This window comes from Phoca vitulina, unplaced genomic scaffold, assembly GCF_004348235.1.
Source record: "Phoca vitulina isolate PV1807 unplaced genomic scaffold, GSC_HSeal_1.0 scaffold29, whole genome shotgun sequence".
NCBI lineage: Eukaryota > Metazoa > Chordata > Mammalia > Carnivora > Phocidae > Phoca > Phoca vitulina.
In genome coordinates, this window is record NW_022589732.1 from 11,335,231 (window position 1) to 11,359,098 (window position 23,868).

The window sequence follows — 23,868 nt, forward strand, 5'->3', positions numbered from 1 at the left end:
GAGTTTACACATGGCTGGCTGGCTCGCCCCTGACCTGGACAAACGCCTCTGGCCAGAATTCCTGGTTTTGCAGGACTCTGGGGAGTGTGGAGTCTGCTTCTTTGGGACACCTCCTCACAATGGCCCCTGAGATCCTGGGTAAAGATACAGGGGCGGCGCCCCAGCCTAGGGCCTGAGGCCAGCGCCTGGGAAGCCACGTTGGCCTCTCCCGGTGCCTGTGGGCACATTCATGCTCAAGGATCCAGGCTGGCCTAGCAGCCGGCCCATCCCCATTCCTCAGCCTGGATGCAACACTTGGCGCCTGGAAACCTAGCCAACTAAATCAAGGATGCAGTGCTAAGCTGAGCCGAGCTTCATGTCCCCACTCAAAATGCCGCAAGAGACAAGCAGGTAAACTACGGTAATATAGCGGAACAGAGAATCATGCCTGTAACCAGGAAGCTCCCAGGGCACACTCACATTCACATTCCTCACCCATGGCTGGGTCTGTCCCTCCTGAAGGCTTGGAAGGAGCCAGGCGCGGGCAATGACTGAGCCTACCCCAGGGCCCTGGCCTAAGCATCCTAGTGGGGGCGGGAGGTGGGGAGGGTGGCGCAGGAAGGACACGGAAGTAGCCCCTGCCCTCCAGAGGTACAGAGGACACCGCATGCCCCTGACAATCCTGCAAGCTGAGTGCCACGGCCCTCAGGGAAGACAGTGTGGATTGGAAGTTGGAAGCCCCCTGCTGAAAGAGAGGCCATCTGGGGGAAGGGGATGGGGCAGAGACCCCGTCCTTAACCTCGGATCTGCCATTTAGAGTCGCGCCACCTCAGGCAGCCCCTCAACTTCCCTGAACCCCCACCTCTCATCTTTCAAATGGTCCTCTGCCTCCTGAGGTCACAGGAGGACGGAGTTACCAAGCTGTGGAGGGTGTGGCGGGCACCCCAGTGAGAGGACAGAAAGCACAGAGTGCTTTAAGAATCCGTGACCGTGGCAGCACTCATGGGAGCTAGACGGCAGCTGCCCTGCTGTGGGCACCCAGCATAAGGTGTAGACTTGAGGATTCGCTGTGTTGTATGGCTGAAACTCATGTAGCATCATGTTGTCAACGGTACTCAGAAAAAAAGAGACTCCATTAATGCACCTAGACACACTCCCCCCCTCCCCCCCTTCACTACAAGCTTCGGGGAAAGCAGAAGGAAGGAGGAGAGAAGTCGGTGCTGTGAGCCCCTCCTCCGCCTCCATCCCCAGGCTGGCCAGCAAAGGCGGGCTGACAGGCGTCACCTCCCGCACACCCCCCAGGCCAGGCTCCGAGAGGCGGTCCAAGACGGATCGTGACAGTCTTCCTAAGGGATGCAGTCTTACTGGCTGGTCTGGAGACAGCTGAGGAAGGAAATCAAATTGCCTGGCCCTCATCTTCCCGGGCAGATTTCCGGTCTTTGCTCTCCGTGCCTATCCTTCCTCCCTGCTGATGTCCCTGCTCCCCCCTCCCCACAACAGCTCCCTCACTTGGGCCCCTGGAAGGCCCCTCCAGAGCCCCCACCCCCAGGCTCTTCCGGGCCTCTTTTAGTGGCCTCCAAATGCCCAGAGAATGACAGTTGGGTTGTCAGCGCTCAGTAAGCGTCTGCCATTCCCTCCCTCCAGCTGGCAGAGAGCGCGTGGAGGACCAGAACTGTCTAACCTGCTGTGTGTATGACAAGTGTCTGGGGGGGGGATGACAGGATATGCAGATGAAGAGTAATCACCTCCCCTAAAGGTTCTTCTCCCTGCGCGGGGGTGGGGGGCAGAGGTGAAAATGGCTCCTTTGAAAATCCTTTCCATGCTTGCCAAACAAGGTTCCTAACGCTAACTTTACAAAACTGTCTGCTCAGGTTTAAGACCACTGTCAGAGAACTAAGACTTCCCTGACTACGTGAAAAATAAGAAAAGCTCCTAAGACAACCAGCAGATAGGAATGAGCTATGTAGCCCCCTACTCCGACCCCCAGGGAAACCAGCTTCTGAGAAACAAAACTTAGGTTGAAGGCAGGAGGCGGGGAGATCTGAGCCAGTGGCGTGCTGGCTCATAGTTCACAATCCACTCCCCGAGGAGGAAAAGATCCGATGTGGAACATCTGCCGATGTTTTGTGGTGCAAATACTCCCACTGTGGCCAATTTCAAACTACTTAACCTGATTGAGCACCCCCAGGACACCACGGGGGAGCCACGTTGAGTAGCTCACCCCAGCAGGACTGCAGGCTCCTGCATGAAAGGTGCTGGCGCTCAGGCCAACTCCACACTTAAACTAGGATTCTCTGGCATAAACTTGTACTCTGGGAACCGGCCCACTGTTTTATTACCCATATGTTGTCAGTTGCCTTTGGCTTCTAGATCAAGTTCCTTCAGAAAATGCTAGGTAAGTGTGCTGTGCTACAGGGAGGAGAGAGTATTTTGTGGGCACCAGGGCAGCACAGCACCATGATCAGGGTGGGGGACATGCAGGGGACAGTAGGGTCAGTGTAAAAGGGGAACTCCAAGTGAAAGATGCAAGTCCACAGAGCTCACCCCAGCCACCCTTCCAGCCAAGTGTCAGTTGTCATGGCCAGGCTGTGGTTTTCCTCATCCTGATGTAGCTACAGACACACACAGCGGACAGACACTGGGAGGAGGAGGAGGGTCACAGCTTCTTCAGGATAGAATGCAGGTGTTGATGGAAGGTCTGGTCCAGCTCAATGGTTCTATCATGCCTGCACTTTGGGCCCAGCTGGGAAGCTTTAAAAAATCTTCAAGCCCAAAACCCACCACCAGAGATTCTGATTTAATTGGCACGGAGTGTGGTCTGGACATGAGGGTTTTTAAAAGCTCCCCGGATGATTTGAATGTGTAGCTTAGCTTGTACACCGCTGGTCTTACCCATGAGGCTTAATGGGAGAATCTGGTGAAAATCCGCACATAGCACTTCCGTCCTGGGACGCTACCCACCTTTCTGCTCTGCGAGAGAGAACTGTCAGGAGCGAGGCTGACAGCCTAAGTGGCCTAGGGAATCCTGCCTCTCTACCTTACACCCTTTTCTCCACCCCAAGGGAGCTTCCTTCTGACCAAAATTCTACATCTCAGCCATGACATTGCTGTGGCTTTCTATCTCCCTACAGCTATGTGCAAAATCTGCTCTCCCTGTACCAAGCACGGTTCTGAATAGCTGGAGTTCTGGGGCAAGACTGTTTGGGCTGGAACCCTGGCTCTGCCTAGGCAGCATGGCCCTGGCCAAGTTACTCAACTTCCCTATGCCTCGGTTTCCTCACCAGGGGAGGACAGTACCTGCCTTACAAGGTTGTCACGAGGATTCAACAAGAGCAGAATGCTTGAAAAATGCTTAGAGAAGATCGGACGTGAAGGAAACGGTCAATGAGTACCAGCTAGTGTCACTGACCATGCCACAAACCCCGGGAGACAGCGGAACGTGCTTTGTCCATCTCTGTCTCCAGCACAGCGTCTGGCACACGGCAAGCTGTTCAATCGAAAAATGACCCCTGGCAAAGGGATGGACATTTCCAATGCCCCAATTTGTGTCTGTGGCCCTACAAGCCTCGTTCCCTGAATCAGGCACATGCAAGGCGGAGCTCTGCGGTTGGGAGCAAAGGGGTTGCTCTCCAGCACTCTGGACAGGGCCAGGAGGCTGGCCGGAGGCTGGCTGGCTGGCTAATGGAGCGTGCAAGTGTTTTGTTGTTTTAACAAAACGTCAAAAACTCCTTTCTTGCTGTTTCCCTGCGGGCTACCGACAGAATGCCAAGAGCATCCTGGATAATTGGAGGTTCCGAGTAATCAAGGCTTTACCACACAGTGGCTGGCACAGATAATGCCATTCCATTTGGGCAGAGACCCAGTGTGTGAGAGGTCTTTTGCCCAGAGACCCACTTGTTCGGTCCCTGTGGGCAGACACACATGAGCAGGGACCGTGAACAGGAGCTCCCCTGCCCCCATGTCGGCGGGGGGGGTGCGGGCATGCCTAACTTGCACTAATTGCTGTTAAAGCCTGTTTGTTTACTCCCAGCCTCTCCCTCACCCTGGCTCCACGGGCGGCCAGTGCCCCCTGCACTGTGTGGCTGATGATTACCTCCCGAAGCTGCCTGCCAGCTCGAGGGATGCCTGCACCAACTGCTCGCTGCTCATGGGCACAGCATGGTACTCTGTTGTGCTGGACGAGGGCATGCTGGGAGACAGCAGGAGTCTGCCGTGGCTCTCAGGCAGCCCCCACGGTGAGGGCAAGTCATTGTCTCCTGAGCCCTGTGACAGTGCTTGGGGGAGGGGGCAGGGCAAGGCTCAGACTGCTATCAACTGGCTGGGCTCAAGGACAGCCAAACTCAGTGCCCAGGGAGGGGATTGGCTCCATTTTCCCCAAGACAGGTTTACAGCCCCAGTCCAGACTCAGGAGAAAAGTGCCAGGGGTGTGACTTTGTCCTCCTGGACCTGCGAGTCACGTCGAATCCTTGCCCGGCTGACAGGCTGCACACAGTGATCACTCCCTCTTCTCAGCTACTAAGTGCCCATCTCAAATCCCCTCTTCACGGAAGCAAGAGAGGTACCAGGAATGAATGACACAGCAGCCTGCTTCAGGGTGTGTGTATCTGGTGGGGGTAGGTGAGGTGGGTTTCAAGGGATCTGGGTGGGTGCCACGATTCTGCCAGGGGCTGGCCCCAGAGGATTGGCAAACCTTTCTCAAGCAGCTGGGCCCTGCCCTGGATGCTGTGGCCCACTAATTAGCCTCTATCCGACCCTTTAGCCATGGCCCGTGTCTCCTCTGTCCTGGTCCCTGGGTAAATGCAAGAAGAGGGCCAGCAGGCTGGAGGGCAAGGAGTGAGGGAAGAGGCTGAGCAGGCAGCGTGTGGTCAGGACTCCAGGCTGGCTGAGCAGCAGGAGGACCAGCAGCTGGTGGGAAGTGACCACAGTGAACCCGGACACCAGCTCCAAAGGGGGGAACTGTCCTCCCCACTCTGTAGCAGGGACGAAACAGAGGTGTGCAGAGGGGAGGTGATGTGCTCGTGCTAATGATATAAGTGGGGTTTCGGCCCTGTGCCTTTTCGGCTACAAAACTCTCTGCTTTTGTCATCACCATGGGGGGCTCCCCTTCTGTCCAGAGTGATGACAGGCAGGCAGGCCTGGAGAAACTCTAAGAAGCCTTCCCTGCTGTGGTTCAAGCCGCCTCCTGGGCCCCGGGGAAGCTCAGAGGGCAACTGGTGCTGACAGATCAAGGCACCTGCCCTGGAAAGCTGCCGAGACAGAAGTGCCCCCACTACGCCACCGCCTGGTTGGCCAGGAGGCAGGGCCTTGGGTCCAGAAGCATTTGTTTTGGCCAAGATTCCCTACTCGCTGCTCCCTTTTCCTATGGAGCGTCGGTGGGTCTGCAGGGTGGGCAGCAAGCCTGACTTCTCAAAGCCCTTGAGGCCTGGACACAGCCTCTCCCTGGCCTCGCAATTCGGATCGACTAGGACCAGGGCCTGGCTAAACCCCGAGTGGGACAAGGTGGAGAGGAGGAGCTCAAAAGATACAACCAGCTGATTCCACAAGTGACGTTTGCAGCTCTGGGCACAGGCTGCGGACGGAGCAGCGTGTTGGCACTGGAGGGCACACAGCACACCACTGACTCATCCGTGTGCAGACCAGACCAGCCCCTCCCCCAGCAGAGCCCGGCAGCCTGGTGGGGAAGGGAGAGGAGGGTAAGAGGCCAGCTTCTCGGCTTTGACCTGTCTTAGGGGCCGACAGGCCTCTCACAGCAGGCAGCGAAATACAGGAAGTCTGTCTGCTAATCGGCCTCTTGCAAACCAGCAGCTAATGAGGCCTCAGAGTGTACCCTCTCTGGGAGAGCCTTCTCTGCAGCTACGGGCGCTTTCCAGGGCTGAGGGAGGCCAGTGGGCGAAAGCCATCCCTTTGTAACCTGCCAACTTGTTTATGAGTGCCTACCAGACACGTGGCATCCCACACCTGTCCCTTCATGCAGCTTCCCACGCTCTCCTCTCCCATCATGTGAAGACACATGGGCCTGGACCATCAAAGACCTGGGTGAGAATCCTGCCTCTACCGTGTCCTTGTGCAGGCTGCTTGACCTCTGCGAGCCTTTCTCAGCTGTCAAGTGGTGATCACGCGTCCTATCCAGAAGAGAGGCTTGAGCGGGTGAAAGGAGATCATTGCAGGACACCTGTGCTAGGCATCCACGGCAATTAGGTTTTGAAAAGTCTGTATTATTTCCACTTCTGCTCGTCCAGGGTTTTCTGTTTAAAAAAACATTTTTTGAGCCCCAGTGAAAGAACTAGGGAGACTCCTCTCCCATCCCACCAGAGGGACAAAGGGCTGTGCTGTGGAGAAGGACCTGTCTGGCTCACTCCGCCTCCTCCAGGAAGTCCTCCGAGTCCCACCTGCTGCCCCCTCCTTGGTCACTTGTTAGAAATGTAGGTTCCTGGGCCCACTGACAGAGATTCTGAGAGAGGACTTGGGAGCCTTCCTCTCCAGCCAGCACTCCGGGGGACTGGGGTGTGGGATCTGTGAAGCTTACGGAGCAGTTGTGCTTGGGGGCGTCGGGGGGGCAAAAGCACAGCCGGTGGCCCGGAGATAGCACCTGGTGCTTCCGGGAAAGGCACCCCGACCAGCACTTCCCAGCCTGCAGTGTGCACACAAATCACCTGGGGATCTTGCTCAGGTGCAGATTCTGACCTTGGAGCACAGAGGTAGAGCCTGGGGCTCTGCATTTCTAACAAGCTCCCAGGTGATGCCCACGCTGCGGGTCGGGGGATGACGCTTTCAGAAGCCTTGGCAGGGGCTTCAGCACGCAGCCATATCACAGGTGGGGGGAGGGGCTTGTTAAAACAAATCGCCTCCTCCCTCCCAATTTCTGACTGAGGAAGTCTGGGGAAGGGCCTGAGAATGTGCATTTCTTTCTTTCTTTCTTTCTTCTTCTTTTTTTTAGTAGACTCCACACCCAGCATGGAGCCCTGAACTCACGACCCTGAGATCAAGACCTGAGCTGAGATCAAGAGTCGGCCACTTAACCTACTGAGCCACCCCACCGCCCCGGCGCCCCGTGAGAATGTGCGTTTCTAACAAGTTCTCAGGCGCTGCTGCTGAGACCCCCACTTGAAGAAATACGAGCTTCCACGGTAAGAAGTGAAGCAGCATGGCGCAGGATCAAGTACATACGGCCCAAAGCATCCCTATAGGATACAGACACTTTGCTTTTTCAGAGTGCTATTTCTCTATTAAATTCTTAGCAAGAGCTTGTTTTCCTATGATCTCTGGCTGTCTCTGGAACACTGGGAAAAACCCCAGTGAGTTAAGGGTCATGGAAAATTAATTCTAGATTTACTGAAAGAGCCCCCTGCTTAGCAAAATAAAGTCTCCGAAGTACTTGATTTTCTCCTCACCCCCACATGTTCCAGGAGTCTGGTGAAATGCTATGCGGGATCGAGTTCTAATGTGAACTTCACGTGGCTTCTGCCTCCACCTCCCAGTCACAGGCAGCAGCTGCCGGGGTGAGAGACCCAGCTTCTGGAATTTTCCGCAAGACAGGTGATCCATCATGTCCTCCTGTCAGACTAAATGTCACCTCCTCTGAAGCCCCTCCCGGGCTCTCCTGGGAGCCCCACCTCACAAGGACACATGGCCCACCAGGACTGTCCTGGTGGCTTGTCCCCAGGACCCAGGAAGCCTCCCAGCCAGATGGGGGCATCGGCTGCTGCGTGTGCCAGGGGACCAGCTGGTGGAGGGGCGAGGCCCCTTGATCTACACTGTTTTACATTCACCTAAACCTGGCCAGACCTGCAGACTCGGGTGGGGGATGGGGTTGGCCACAGGCAGAGAAAATGGTAAGACACGGGGAAGGACTTTCAGACGGAGCGTGCAGGCCGGCCGGGCGGGGATAAACAGTCAGGGGCACTGACCCGGTCATCTACCTGACTCCACAGTCAGGTGGGTGGCGAGCTCCTCCCCTCGGCCGAGGCCTCGCTGCCCGTCCTCACTCCACCCCCACCAGTCACCAGGAGGATGCAGAAGGTGGTGACCATGACGCCAGAGACAGGGATGGAGAAGAGAGGAAGGAAGAATGTATTGTGTGGCTGGCAGTGTGCGTTGCGGGGGACACGTAGCGAGGCTGGCCGAGAACAGACCCCACATCTCTGCAGGGCATCTCAAGGGAGTGGCTTTTGATATTTCTTCATCATGACCCACAGTAAGAATTACGTTCTTACATCACAACCCAGTACATAGACCTGTGCATGTAGGTAAAACTGAAATGAAAGTCACAAAGCAATGTCACCACGCTAGAGGGGACGCACTCCACCACCCGCTCGCCTCAACCTTCGCATCTGACTTCATGACTCACTGGTGGGTCACCGCCGGCAACCGGACACAGTCTGCCCTCCTGTGTGTCGGTCATTTCAGAGGGCCTCTGGGTCTTAGGAGCTCCTGCTTTGCTCAGGGCTCCAAGCAGCCGAGCACCTGCGGTAGGGCAGACGCCACGCTCGGGGCTGGGTGGAGGCGGGGAGCAAGGCGGCTCCCGAGATGAGGATAGGGAGACCTTGCGCACACAGACCGGAGGACTCTCTGTACCAGCTGCAGCCATGGGGCCACCAGGGCCACCTACATGCACAACCTGAGTGAGGGTAGTCCGCTCCCGGTGAGCCCCAAGGACCAGCACCAGCACCAGCCCCGGCTGGCGGTTGGCACCAGAAAGCAGACGCAAGCGTCCCTGTCTCTCCCAGCCTACATACTCTAGTGAGGCCCCCTCTCCTCTCCCCTCCATGAACTGGAGCCCCCATTCTGGCCCAGAGTGGAGGAAGATCGGGTAGCAGCACTATTGAGAAAGCAGAAGAGAATGGAGTTGCTTGGGCCCCTCCCAGGATGCTGCAAGCCTCCGGGTCTCCCTGGGGCCGGGCTGCAGGCATCCTTCGGGGCGGTCCCTTCAGACTGGGTCTCCTTCTGACGACGCGGGGGCTTGCTTCAGAGCCGCCTGCTTTCTTTTCGCTGAACCACAGCCTTAAGGCAACTCATGCATCTCAGATTTATTTCTCGGGAAAAAAATGTTTCCAACACCTTCTTTGGGCTCTGAAGGGGAAAAAGAAGCCACTCTTAAGGCATCCTAAACTTCTACTACAATTTTCCCAATGAGATCCTGCAGGAGATGGGCTACAGCTGGGACAAGGGCAAAGCCATTTCCATAATGAAGGACGGTGCAGCCCTCACCCGCTGTGACCATGGCCCCCTCCACATGCGGCCGGGCTAGGAAAGCAGGGACCGGGCCTGCCATGGCTTTGGGAGTTAGAAGCAATCCGAGTAACTAGCATGGATCAGGGAGAGGCAGAGAATGGAAGCGAGGAGACCCCAGCAAGGGAACAGGATCGCCTCTCTCCTTGGGGGGCGTGTGGGAGACCAGCCAAGGCCTCCAGCAGCGGCAGAGTGGGGAGCGGGGAGTGGGCCCCGGGGTAAGCTGAGCACTTCAGGGAGCCTCTGCTGCACAGGGCCAGTCCCCAGCATCGCCACCCCCCCCCCCCCCCCCCCCCCCGCGCCTGGCCAGGCTGGCCCGCACCTCTGCTACTGGACCTGGCTGGGCACTAGCCCAGGTTTTGACATGTCTCTTTCACCCGTCCAGCCGTACAACAGGCACGTGGCCTCAAAGGCGAGGGGAAATCTCTTAGAGCCTAGGCTTCTACGTCTATCAGATGGGCCGTGGGCCTGGGCCTGAGCATTCTTGGTAAACTGTAAGAGGCTCCCACATATAGTCATTACCTCACTCTACAGAAAGGAAGAGATATCTACACAAGAGAACGAGTCAAAACAGCCCATCTTTGCTGTGGGAACTGTTGCTGCTAAGGGATGTCGTCGGCCTTGTGGGAGGGGGAGGACTGTGGCATCTGTACCACGCTGTGCGCCCCGCTCCGTACAGCAGCCAGCACGGGGCCCACACGCCCTGCTCCCCTGCTTGGGGCCCAGCTCCCTCCTGGGCTGGGGGTGGGGGAGAACCTTGGTTTAAAAGCTGAGAAGAGGGGCGCCTGGGTGGCTCAGTCTTTAAGCGTCTGCCTTCGGCTCAGGTCATGATCTCAGGGTCCTGGGATCGAGCCCCGCATCGGGCTCCCTGCTCAGCAGGAGGCCTGCTTCTCCCTCCCCCACTCCCCCTGCTTGTGTTCCCTCTCTCGCTGTGTCTCTGTCAAATAAATAAATAAAATCTTTTAAAAGCTGAGAAGAAGCTGGGGCTCAGAGGGGTGACGTGGGTCTTCTAAGGCTGTCGTCAGGAAGTGGGGAGGCCAATGGCCAGCGCTTGTCCTCACCCGCCTGCCTGCAGCTACAGGCCCAGCTCTGGGCTCGGCATCGGCTCGCTGTGGCCCCTGCTCGGGAACTGCCCCATTCGGAGAAGCAGCAGAAGGAAGTGGAGGCAGGGGAGGAAAGGCTCAGCAAGGAGGGCCTGGCCGAGAATAAAGGGCTCAGGGCCAGACCCCGGACGGTGACGGCAGCGCAGGAGGGTGGGCCTCATGGTGGAAAGGCACTTCTGGACATGCTCCTTCCAGCTAAAGACAGCACAAGGGCTCAAGGGACGGGGGGCCAATTCAGGGGCAAGGCGCTCAGGGATCTTGGTCTTGGGAGGGAAAAGACCAAACCAGAGCCCACCCGCCACGGCCTTCCCAGAGGCCACACAAGGAACCTCATCCTAGGCATAGGGCCGAGTGTGAGAGTCACATATACTCGTCCTGGCACCTCTGCCAACTCCCTGTGTGACCTGACGCGCTCTCATGACTCCTCTGAGCCTTAGTTTACTCCTCTATAAAAGAATGGATCGCAAACCTCAGAGGTTACCTGGTCCCGCGCCCCCTCAGCCAGGGCCAGCACACAGATGGGACACTCGGCGCCCCATGCAGGCAACAGGCACTCTCCATCCAGCTCCAAGCCGCTGGAGAGCTCTTGCTTTTAGTCAAATGGCATAATGGCTGTGAAAGCAATTACAAACATAACAGCAGCACTGAAGGGGGTTATTACTGACACTGTCAACATCAGAGGCGGCTGAGAGAGCACCAAACGGGGTTTGAAGACGGGCTTCTGAGGGAGCCAAGGCACCTGGAGGAGGGAGCCGAGGAGGAGGGGCACAGAGGGGCCCTGGGGGGTGCTGCCGCTGTCTGGGGAGATCAGTCAGCAGCGGGAGAGGATGCTCAGGTCGAAATGCCTCAGAAGGAGTAAAGGGCCACTCGTGGGGCCTGCTGTTTGCAGAAGGCGGAAGGCGCTCTGAGCCTGGGGCGGGAGACCCTCGGGGTCCTTGGGGGAGCATGTAAGTGCACTGGAAAGCTAGGAGACGCTGCTCTGAACACGGCTGCCTAGAGGCCTCAGGTGGTTGCACATGGATATAGGGTCCCAGCTGGAGCGTCTGGGAGGCAGCCTTCTGGGACCCAGACAGAGCTTGTAGGCCCACGCGGCATGCTGGGTCAGGGCAGGCCGTGAGGGAGCCAAGGCCTTCGACCTGCCAGGTGAAAGCAGCTGTCCAACCCAGCCCCAGCAGGCGGCAGGGCCTCAGAACGCTTCCCTTTCCAGGCTCAGCGCCCTGTGCTCGGGTGTCTCAGACCAGAAAGCTCACCCTTGCCCTCACGTCTGTGAAGGTCTGACCCCAGAGCCCCATGTCCTCCTCAGAGGGAGGAACTGCAGACAGAGACAGTGGGAGATGCAGGGACCACATGGCCGGGGCCGCTCACCCACGATGTCGTTCTCCTCTAGGTTGATGGTCTCGAGTGCTGGCAGGGTGGTGAGCTGCTCGGGGAAGTCATGGAACTGGTTCCGGGAGAGGTCGATGGCCGTGAGGTGCTGCAGGGCGCTGACCTCACTGGGGAGGCGGTGCAAGAAGTTCCCTTCCAGGTGGAGCTCTGCATGTGTGGGAGGAAGAGGAAGAGGGGTGAAAGGGAGCAACCTACAGATCACAGGGACAGCGGTACCTGGGCCAGGAAGGCAGTGAGGGAACCCCAGCCACAGGCAGCCCCCCGCCCCTTCCAGGGGCTCACTCCGTGTGTACGCAGGAGGAGCGCCTGCCCTGCCCTGTCAGCTGGGCTCCCTGCTTTGGGCTCTGGAATGGAAGGCTCTCCTGACAGAAGCCTGGCCTAGACAAAGGATCAGGATGGGCCGGCTCCTCCCTCAGACGAGGCGTCAACTCTGGGTCTCAACAGGACAGGTCAGGGCGGGCAGGCCCTGGATGCCCCATACCCACGGCCCAGCGGAGGGACACCACTTTCTAGCACCCTCCCTGCTCAAGGAGCTGCCAAGTTCCTTCTGTGTCATGTGACCCCACTCCCCTGCTCAGCCACGGCTGGGCTGGCCCGATGGCTGTGGGCTCCCGCCCTATGGCAGGCAGGCGGCTGCTGGGAAAGCTGAGCAGCAACAGAGCCCAGGTGAGAAGGTGAGCTGGGCCGGCGTGTTCCACAGAGAGAAGAGGGGGGAGAACCGGGGGGCCCTGGGCAGGGAGAGGGATGGGGTGCAGAAACCAAGAGTCAATGGGGAGGTAGGGTAATGCAGGGCTAGAAGAGTGGGGGATCTGGGGCTCCCGCTGCCCGGTTCAAGCGCCAGCTGTGCTGCCTGAAAGTTGTTCCCTCAGTCACTGAACCACGTTCCATCTTAGTTTCCTCATGTGCAGGTGGGGACTAATACTACTACCACCTGCCTCGTAGTGTTTGCTGTTGGAGCGGTCCCCTGTCAGCGTGGGTCAGGCACGTGGCGTGGCGCCCGGCACACGGGGAGCATTCCTACATGCTGCTGTCCCGCCCACAGCACAGCGCTCAGTGACGATCAGCGGTGTGCCAAGCGCTCAGCACGTGGCTGGCACCCAGTAGGTGCTCCATAAACACTGGGGAAGAGCCTAAGGAAGCAGAGGAAGCCTGCTGGCAGCAGGAGAACAGGGGAGACAGAGAAGCAGAACCACCACGAGCCTGCGATAAAGAGGCTGGACCAGCAGAGGCCTTGGTCCCCACTGCGCTCCCAGCCCCCGTCAGCATGGGACCCTGCCGTCAGCCCCTCCTTTGTTACCTGACTCAGGCGCACCCTGTCACCTTGTCTGGCCTCAAGGAAACTGAGGCCCAGAAACGCCAAGGGACCTGAACAATGACCTCCACTCTTCTCCCCGGGGCCAGCTTCGCGGGCCTGTGACCCATGCAGTCACATGGGGTCCTAGGCTCAGAAGTCTGAGATTGAATGTTCTATGCTGCCATTCTGAAAGTCTTAATTTTATCCTGGAATCTGTGTTTGATAAATAGGGCTGGAGTCATGGAGAGTCAGGTCTCCCCCTGCGTCGCCAGGACACGTTCTCAGCAGCATGCTCTCTTGACCCTGACACTCCCAAGACAGGCTGGCCTCCCCGCTCCTCACCCCTGCGCTGCAGCTGTGGCAGCTCTCCATCCCGGCAGGGGCCTGGGCATGAGCATCAGGGGGGCATATGTGCCCATGGCGTCCCTGGTGGAGCATGGTGCCAGCAGCCCCCCCCCCCCCCGCCCCCCGGCGCTCCCTGCCCCTGGGCTGGCATCCCCGAAGTATGTCTAGTGGGTGGCAGCTGGGGGCCGAGTCTAGGCAGGAGGGAGCCTCTCGTCCACCCCGACCCAGGTTTGAGCGCGTCCTGAGGTAGAGGTTTAAAGATCTTTGAGGGGCGCCTGGGTGGCTCAGTCAGTTAAGCACCCAACTCTTGATTTCAGCTCAGGTCATAACCTTGGGGTTATGGGATCAAGCCCCATGTCGGGCTCTGTGCTCAGCGGGGAGTCTGCTTGACGTTCTCTCCCTCTCTCTCTCTGCCCTTCCCTCCCCGCTCACCCATGCTCTCTCTCTCTCTCTCAAATAAACAAATCTTAAAAAAAAAAAAAGATCCTTGGGATGCTGGCTGCCCCTCCCTAGATCCCATCCCTGGCCAGGGCAGAGTGTGGAGGTCCCGCACACTGTGGGAGCTGTCAGGCCTGAAGGTTCACGCGTGTGTGCCCTGCATCGTGGGGATAGGGAGACCCTAGGCACTTATGAGAGGCTGCCCTTCCTCCCTCCCTCCATCCAAACTTTGTGAGCCTGGCTTGAATTTGTCCTGGCCCACTCAAGGCACCCTCTAGAAATGGGACACAAAATACAAATTGTGTAATTTCTTAATACATACAAATTAAAGGGCTCTGATACCTGCATCTCAAACTGGCATGGCACGGTATAAGGATGAAAGGTAAAATGCACGCTAATAATTTAAAGCTAATTTCTCCTTACTCAGATGGACCTTCAGTAGCAAAGGAAAAGTACCATGACACCCTGAGAGCGACCTCAGGGAAAAGGAAAACACTTATGTACCTTTAACGGCATTGTTCTCCTGCTTTTTGAATGAGGATCTTGCATTTTCATTTTGCACTGGGCCCCACCGATTATGTGGCTGGCCCTGCTCCTCCCTCTGTGCTCCACCCTCCTTCCTCGGACCCTCCAGGACAGAGAGCTGTGGGAGATGAGCTGCTCTCAGGTGCCAACGGCCCCTCCCAGGGTTTGGCAGTGAAGGCAGAGCCCCGGACCCTGCCCCCGTGCATTCTCTGTACCCACACACCGGAGTACCAGCCACACCCGGGCCCCTGCTCTGCCATGCTGGGGCTCGGGCGGACAGGAACTGTATCTGATTCATCTTTGTTCCCTCCATCCTGCCCTCTGAGGGGCACCTTGTGGTCACTCAGCAAATACTGGATGAATAATGACTCTTCCCACCCCCTACCCAGGGGGCAAACAGATAATGCGGGGGGCCTGGCTGGCTGCCTCTCATTTTCCCACCTTCAGGGACATCCTGAACCAAAGCTCCATCAGCAGAACCACAGCTCGCCCCCCACAAACCCAGGACCCCCCCAGCAGCCAATTCTTAGATGGCCACGCCTTAAACCAGAAAACATCCCTATCCAGATCACGCTTCTAAGGTCACCGTGTTGGAAGGGATGCTGGAGAGCGTCCAGCGCTTCCCAGGCTTGCCTGTGCCAGACACTGCAAGCATGCTGCTGCCTCAGGGTCTTTGCACCTGTAGTTCTCTCTTTCTAGAATGCTCTTGACCAGTATATTTGCAGTGTGCGTCCTTGTCAAATGTCACTGTATATAAACTGGGGTCCTCTCCCATCGGTTTCTGCCCCCTCCCCTCCCCTGCAGTCCTTCCCTCCCCACAGCATCCATCGTCACCTAACACGCTGACCTGTTGGTGCACTGGCTGTCTCTCCCGTGACAGCAGGAGATGCACGACGCTGGGGCTTCGCTCCGCTGTGGAAAGGTGCCCACAGCACGGCGCCCAGTACACATGGAGGACTCCGTGTTAGACGAGTGTGCAAATGAATAAACAAAGGAATCGGCGCATCACCCTCACAATTTTGCCAAACTTCTATTCCACGATACGCTGTTTATCCTTAAATTGAGTCGTTTTTATTACATGAAAATGGGAAAAGTTATTACTTTCCGTAAGAATAATGTTATTCAATTCTCACTGGCAGCTGCTGCCGGTTGAGGAATCTGGGCGCCCGGCGCATTTACACCAGCGGAGGGGGTTGTGGAGGGCAGGGGGTGGCTGCCTCCCACAGGCTCTCAGAAGCCACTTGCCTGGAACCGACATTTGTTCTCAGAGGAGAATTGGCCCAATTTTCCTGGCTGTTTGGTTCCTGTTTGGTGCATTTCCCTGAGCCCTCATTTTCTGAGAATGTGCCTGCCACACTCTGTGTAATCTGGCGGCCGCCGCACCCCCAAGTCCCCAGTTCACAGGCCATCTGCCAGTGGGGCCGGCCACGGGCCCCTTAGGGAGCCTGTCTGGCCTCCACAAGGCAGCTGCTGGTGATGAAGAGGGCAGTTTTGAGGGCACAGCGCCATTTGCTGAGCTCGGTGGCAGGTGCCAGTCGGTGTTATAATGGGGAGGTGGCAGATGTCAACTGTCCCCGGGTTTGTTTTCATTCCCATGGTCAGGAATGCCAACTCTAGGAAGGCCTCCTCACGGCTGGGCTCTGGATCCTCCCCTCCTGGAACCTGCCGCATTCCCCCAGCAGATCTCGCCTGCTGGGTCACACAGATGAGACTGGGGCATGGCCCCACATAGACAGGGGAGGCCATATGGTATGGGTGTGACCAAGCCAGGCTGTGGGGTCTGGTGTCTGTGGGTTCTGAGTCAGACTCTGCCACTTCCTGACTACGTGATCTTGGGCAAATTGTGTATCTTTGCCTTGGTTTCTTCATCTGTAAGATGAAGACAGTACGAGAGTCTTCTATAGGATTCCTGTGACTTTAAGTGAATTAATACACGAAAAAGGCTCTGAACACGCTAGGCACACAGTAAGCACTGTGCAACTATGTGAGACAGACAGATGGACGGGCAGACAGATTTGGCAAACAATGCCGGGCACCCATTGAAAGCAGGAATCCAGTTAGGAAGGAGTTACCTGCTAGGCTTGTATTTCTAACCGCCCAAACTTGGGCTTAGAAGAGAATGCTCTTTGCCCGAAGCTATAGTGAACACAAGACGGTCCGCTGCTGCTTCGGATATGCTCGCAGAGTCCTGAGGCCTTTGGGGAGCAGGTGTCTGAGGCACCGAGCAGTGGGGAGCTGAGAAGCACAGCTCAGCATCACAGCTGCACAGCACGTGAGCTTGCAGGGGTCCCACCATCTGTTGGCCCTGTCCCTTGACACCCCAGCTCGGGGGTGACCAGGGTAACTGCAGGGTGGAGAAGAGAATCTCCCCTTTCTTGGTTTTGTTATCCTCAATTTTTGACATGTTCTGAATTGCTATTAAAAAAAAAAAAAAAAAAAGAGCCTTTTATGAAACCATTTTGGGCCTGAGTCTTATGACAGCCCCAAAGTGGCCTGGAACTGTGAGAAGCACCCACCACTGCAGACAGCGTCTGAGAGCCTTTTAGGAGCTTGCCTCCACAGGCAGCTAGAATAGTCAGGGCCAATGGGGCCATGAAAGCTGATAGGAGGGTGGTCCCTGGGGGGCTCAATGGCCTGAGAGAGCACTCTGTCCCCAGCAGTCTGCTCCCACTGTAGGGGTCCCGAGGAAGCAGCCCTGACTGGCAGGAGCCTCCCCTGCCTGCTATCTCTGCTGCTCAGGGCTGGTGGAGACAGACCATCTAGTCTGGGAAAGTGGGCTGCAGAAGGTGGCGCCTGGGTGGCTCAGTCGTTAAGCGTCTGCCTTCGGCTCAGGTCATGATCCCAGAGTCCTGGGATCGAGCCCCGCATCGGGCTCCCTGCTCTGCGGGAAGCCTGCTTTCTCCCTCTCCCACTCCCCCCGCTTGTGTTCTCTCTCTCGCTGTGTATCTCTCTCTGTCAAATAAATAAACAAAATCTTTAAAAAAAAAAAAAAAAAAAAAAGAAAGTGGGCTGCAGAAGGCTCTGCCTAGTGCCCTGGACGCAAACCCCGAGGGTCATGGCCAGTCTAGCAAGCACTCAGCATCTTTCACCCCCACTCAAGGTAGCAAGTTTGACATCATTCTTGAGGCTGGCTTAGGGGCCACGACATCCTTGAACAGAGATACCCAGAATGACCAGAGGGGCTTTCTTGCCTGCACCTCAAACAGGCTCACAGGGTGATGGGCACTTGTTGCTTACATCCAGGTTTGGGGGAATCGTGCTGAGGATGGACAGTGCGTGCGTATGTGGTCCAGCTCCAAAGTCTCGTAGATAGAGCCCAGGCCAAAGAGGCAGTCCTCCACCACTGGGGGTAACCAGGTACTGCTGGGCCAGGGAGAGAGGGCAGGAGCCAAAGGAAGAGCCAATGGGAAACTAGGCAGAGCTGGCCGTGTGAGGTGTGAGAACCCCAGGCAAGCAGGTGGGCAATGTTGGCAGGGCCCAGCGAAGAGGACGGCGATGCTCTGGGAAAGGTCCAAGAAAGGTGTTAGAACAAGTCAGAGTTGAGCTCCGAGGAAAAAGGTTGAAGCCACGTTACCAAACTAAGACCCAAGGCCAGACCAGAAGCCCCTTGAGGGCCAGGACCAGCGAGGTTCATCCTCATATCCTGGGTGCCCAGCACAAGGCCTGAGACAGAGAGGGTGCTCCAGAAAGACTTGACAAATAAGGAACAAGGGTGGCATAGGCTGACTTGACCACAAACGTCCCAAATTCTTCCCACTGCTCCCAGCCTGGCACGGGGCTAACCCCGAATCATGGTGCGTGTGAATGTGAGCAATCCATCTGTAATTTGATAGGAATGACCGCTGCCCTTTCCAGAATGGGGTCCAACCAAACGGAGTCAAAATAGAAAGTCACAAGGGTCAAAAGAGCTTAGGAAGAAGAGCCTGCTGTTCAGAGTGGTTCTCCCTTTCTGGAGGCAGGAATGCCTTGTTGGGCTTGTACTTTTTAATTAACCATGCTGGGTGACAGAGCAGTCTTGGCCTTCTGATAACCTAGGCCCTCAACATGTAGGGACTTGACATTATGTAAAGCTTTGAAGAGTTAAGTCTTTCATGGGTCTGTCAGGCTCTGAGCCTCTCCAATCTCAGAGCCATCATTCTCTGCACTCTGCTTATTAAGTCCTTCGCCCACTCTTTTGGAGGCAGCCCATGGGGTTTTTGGAGCTAGACAGATCCAGTATCAGATTTTAGCTGCCCCACTCCCAAGCTGTGTGATGTTGGGTAAATCACCAAACCTCTCTGAGTCGTTTCTTTCATCTCTAAAAGAAAAGAGATGAGGGGCGCCTGGGTAGCTCAGTGGGTTAAGCGGCTGCCTTCAGCTCGGGTTGTGATCCCCGGGTCCTGGGATCGAGCCCCACGTCCAGCTCCCTGCTCAGTGGAGAGCCTGCTTCTCCCTCTCTCTCTGCCAGCTGCTCTGCCTACTTGTGCTTTCTCTCTCTGTGTCAAATAAATAAATAAAATCTCTAAAAAAAAAATAAAAAAGAAAAGAAAAGAGATAAAAACCTCTGAGGTACTAGGAAAATTGAAGGAGCTGATACGTGTACAGCGCCTGGCATATAGTAGGTGCTCAATACACATTTAACTCTGTCCTTGCCAAAGGTGTAGGAAAGAGAAAGGACATAAATCATTTTACGGTCCAGAAAACCCAGACCATAGAAGCGTGGTGGCCCGCTGCCCAGGGTGACCGGGAACTGGAGAGAGCAGGCGTTTGATGAGGGGCAGCTCTTTGCATCTACTGTTCCGTAGTTCCAGGCCCGGCTCAAGAAACGTGTGTTGAGCATTCCGAGCAGAGCAGGGAGGGTTCCTGTCCTGCTCCTCCCCAAGCCTGAAGAGAAGGGGCGGTGATTCTGCAAAAGCCTCTGGATGATATTCATTCTAAGAGCATGCGAGGGAAGGAGATATGCAGAGCCCTTGAGTCATAGCGGGGGCGAGATAGAGACGTAGAGAAAAGCTACTGAACAGCAGGAAAGAGACTTGGCAGGACACACTGAGCATTTATTAAAACGACATCAGTTAGATGAAAAGCTTTCCCGCTCCCTGGCTCTGGAGAGGCCCCTGGCTGATCCCGGCACGGCTCCTCAGCAGAGTGCGGCTGGCTCGCATTGCTCTTCCGTGCTGAGCATGTGCCAACCAAGCTTTCTGCTTCCAGTGGAAGTGTCTTCAGCCTTCCTGGGACTTTGCTCCCCCTCGGCTCTACCCAGCCCTGGCCCCATCTTGGTGTCTGGATGCCTCCCCCTTCCCTGAGGAAAGGGGGCGGTCTTCCATTTCCCCCTTCCCTTATCTGTGAATCTCAAGGAACATGGGGAGCATCTGTACGTAGACCCTGTCTGTGCCATCATGATGCTCAAGACAAGTCACGGTCCAGCCCTCAATCGTCACTGAAGGCAGCAGGTAGCCTAGCACTGGGAGGTGCTGATACCTGTCACAGAAACCAAATGCTATCCCAACTGTAACTACAACATTTTGTTGTTTCAGCCAGAGGTCTGGGATTATTTGTTCCTGATGTGAAGCTGGCCCATCCTGACTGATACGGTTTGCTGAACTTCAGATGCATTTTCTGCTTACAAAAGCGGTGTGTGCTCATGGTAAAAATATAGACATCACAAAAACATGGAGCAGAGGAAAATGAAAATCCCATGTATTTTCACCCCTAGAGAGTACCGGAGTTGTTTGCTATTCATTCTTCCATATTTTTTTTAATGTATATACTAACGGATGGATGGATAGGTGTTTTTTTTTTTAAAAACAAAAAAAAACAAAAAAAACACAAAAATGCAGGGGCACCTGGGGCTCTTGGTTTTGACTCTGACTCAGGTCGTGATCTCCTGGGAGATGGAGCCTCATGTCAGCAGGGAGTCTGCCTCTCCTCTCCCTCTGCCCTCCCCCCACCCGAAATCAATCAATCAATCTTTTTAAAAAATGCAATGATAGACTATACACTCGTTTGAGATTGGCCTTTTTCACTCAACAGAGCTTAGGCAGCTTTCCAAGTCATTGCTTAGTGCATCCTCTGGAGATCTCAGCACTAAAGATTAAGAAACTTGTGGAAACACAATCAGCCTGGCCCCAGCCTCCTGCTCCCCAGGGAAGGCTGCTCTCTCAAGTCTGGCCTTCCTTTAGCGGCAGGATCTGAGGAAAGGCTCAGCTTGAAGAGGAGAGGCTGGATCTGCCTAAAAGGTAGCCTCTCTCACAGCTCAGAAGCTTTTCTGAAAAGCACGAGGCAATGAGGGAGTGAGGGAGTCGAGGGAGGAAGATCCAGCTGGGCTGGGCAGGCAGATCTTGCACCCTTGGCGGTCCGGTCCTTAATGGCATTAAGCTCATCAAAGGGGCTGCATTGAAGCTGGGATGGAAGGAGAGGCTTTCCATTGCTGAGCTTCCAAGGGGGCCCGGAGGTGGTCTGGTGAGGCAGTGTCAGCCCCCTTGGGTGAATCGGGCCCTGCTGCCTTGGCTAAGTGTTGAGGTGCTAGGCTGGAGTGGGGGAGGGATTCTAGGAAAGAGCTCTCGTGCTGGACACCAAAAGTTCAGCTCACGGGGTCTGGGGCTGATAAAATCTAACAGCTAACAGCTCTTGAGCACTGCTATATTCCAGGTGCTTGTTCTCGGGGTTTCCCTGCAATCAGCATGTTCATTTTCTCATAACCTATGAGCCCCAGTTTGCAAAGAGAGAAAATAATGTGTCCAAGGTCAAACCTCAACCTCTCCCCCAGATATTTGACTTTCCTCCCCCAACTCCCAAACCGGGCTTTGAACCCCAAGAGAAGTGGGCCACTCGGGTACCACTCTTTTTCCAGCACTGCTTCCCTAACCCTGCAGTCCCTGTTCTCAGAGTAGAGACTCAGCAATTCTCTGCTTCTGACCTGGTTCTAGCCCACCTCCTCCTGTGTCCGTGGGCGCCCCCTTCGTCTGGCCAGCCCCCTGGGAAGGTCTCCCCTGGCGTATACAGCAGGGCAGAGAGGACACCCTGACAGAGGGCTGGGAGTGGCAGACGTGCTGCCCGATACAGAGGATTTGTTAAGCACCCCCTAGACGCTCAGCCCGGCACTTGAACATGAAATGGATACTCTTTGAAAAGTAAAAGCACTCAATCAATGGAATTCTTTCTGTTAGGGAAGTATAGACCCATGAGACTTAATTCTTGGATTTTGGAGCCTTTGCTGGAAACAAAATTGAAAGCAAACATTAAAGCAGGAACTGAAAGGGAAAATAAAAGAGAAGGTGGGTGCAGGCAGGATGCGTGACTTACGGGAAAGTCACTGAGATACAGGGACACCAGAATAGCCCACATTCCCTCACTCGACCCCCACTCACTGGGCGCCTGCCATGGGGTTTGCTGCTGCGTGACTGTGGGGAGGGCGCGGGGAACACCAGCGTCTCCCCTCAACAAGCTTACACACACGGGGTTGGGGTGTGTGGGGGAAGACAAATAAATAAGTAAGATTATTTCAGACGGCTAGGAAGGCACTTAAGATCAGAGTGAAGAGTGAGAAGGAAAGAGCCCAGGGGAAAGCTATCAGGAAATCACAGGTACAAGGCCCCAAAGTAGGGAAGATTTGACACATCCGAGGAACAGAGAAGGGGGCAGTGTGCCGGGAGAGGGGATAGAAAGAAGAGCCGTGGTGGAGGTGGGGCCGGAACCAGGTTAGGCAGGGCCTCAGAGACCTTGCGAAGATAGTGAGTTTACTCTCCGTGAGATAGGAAGCCAGCGGAAGCATTTCAAGAATAAGTGTGCACGTTGTGTGTTGATTTTGTATCCCTGGGAACTTGCTGAACTCGCTGATGGGTTCTAGGAGCGTTTGGTTTTTGTTGTTTTTTTTGTAGATTCCTTGGAGTTTTCTATGCAGACAATCATATTGTGTGTAAATAGTGGCAGGTTTTTTTAAAAGATTTTATTTATTTGAGAGAGAGCACAAGCAAGGGGAAAGGGGCAGAGGGAGAGGGAGAAGCAGGCTTCTCGCTGAGCAGGGAGCCCGATGTGGGGCTCGATCCCAGGACCCTAGGATCATGACCTGAGCTGCAGGCTGACACTTAACCGACTGAGCCACCCAGGTGCCCCAAACTGGGGCAGTTTTATTTCCTCATTTCCAATATATATGCCTTTCTTTCTTTTTCTTGTCTTGCTGCAGTAGTTAAAACTTTCAGGATGAGGGCAGACATCCTTGCCTTGTTCTCAAATTTACAGAGAAAATATTTCATCATCAAGTCTGATGTTAGCTATAGGATTTTTATAGATGTTCTTTAGCAATTTAAGACACTTTCCCTGTATTCCTAGTTGGTCAAATGCTTTATCTTTGTCAACAGATAGGATCATATGATTCTTTCTCTTTAGCCTTTGATATGATAGAAAACACTGATTTTTCAAACGCTTTTCAAATGACACATCTGGAAAAACTAATAAATCCCACTTGCACATCTGGAATAATTACTAAGTCCCACTTGGTCATGGCATTTAATTCTTTTTATACTTTGCTGTATTTGATCACTAATGTTTTGCTGAAAATTTTTGTGTCTTAGTTCATGAGAGACACTGGCCGATAATTTTCTTTTTGTACCATCTTTATCTAAATTTGAAATCCAAGCATTACTGGCTCCGTAGCATGGGCTGGAAAGTACGCCCTTCTCTCCTCTTTTCTGGAAGAGACTATGTAAAATTGATGCTAATTCTTGTTTAAACATTTGCTAGAATTCTCCAGTGAAATCATCTGGACCTAGAGAATGTATTTATTTTTTTTCCTTTTTTTTTTTTAAATTTAAATTCAATTAGCCAACACATTAGTTTCAGATGTAGTGTCCAGTAATTCATCAGTTGCGTATCACACCCAGTTGGGCCTAGGGAATTTACGTTGAGTTTATGAATGCCACGTTGTTCACGATGGACTTGGTAAGTTTTGAACGGGAACCAAACCATGGAGCAACAGCTCCCAGGCCCTTGTCACAAGGGGAGGGCAAAGAACACAGGTTTCTTGGGATGGAATCCACCACACCTGTCGAAGCCCTAGTCCTGTCTAAGTCTGGGACGTAATGTCGCCCTACCCTGGATGCCTAAGGTTTTCTCTGATGTGTCCACGCCAGAGGAAGAACAGAATTGTGGCGAGAGCCCCGCCACCTGATGGGCTGGTGTGTTGAGCTTCCAGAAACCCACAGCTGCAGCGACAGCTGGCCCTGCTTCTCACCCCGGAGGCCACGGCACACTTCTACGAGGTGGCTTCGCAACAACGCCGCGGCCTGGCCAGCCTCTCGTGGACACAGAGGGCTGTGTTAGCAGGGGCTGCACGTGTTCCTCTCTGCTCTCTCTTCCACCAGTGTTCAGAGTCCAGCAACCTGGGCTCCCAGGATGGAGGGGGGCTCTGGGAGGAGACCCTAATTCCATCCGTCTCCCAAGATTGTCTGTGGCCTGAGTACAGCCCGTCATGACATTCCCTTATTTATCATCCCTGCTGAAGTGTGGTTCCCGGTGTCTGCTTAATGGACCTCTCCTTCCCCAAGTTCTTCTTATGACTTCCGCATCATCCTCATCTTGGACAACCGCCAGGTC

The 23,868-nt window shown here is 55.2% G+C and overlaps 1 protein-coding gene across 2 annotated transcripts in view; it reads right to left on the reverse strand.

Annotated features, from left to right (window-relative positions):
- LRRC20 (leucine rich repeat containing 20) overlaps positions 1 to 23,868 on the reverse strand; it is a 111,396-nt gene that overhangs the window by 37,916 nt on the left and 49,612 nt on the right. For both annotated transcript variants that reach the window (XM_032423857.1, XM_032423858.1), the window contains exon 4: positions 11,676 to 11,843. In XM_032423857.1, the coding sequence (XP_032279748.1) occupies positions 11,676 to 11,843 (168 nt within the window). The remainder of the gene's footprint in view (positions 1 to 11,675; positions 11,844 to 23,868) is intronic.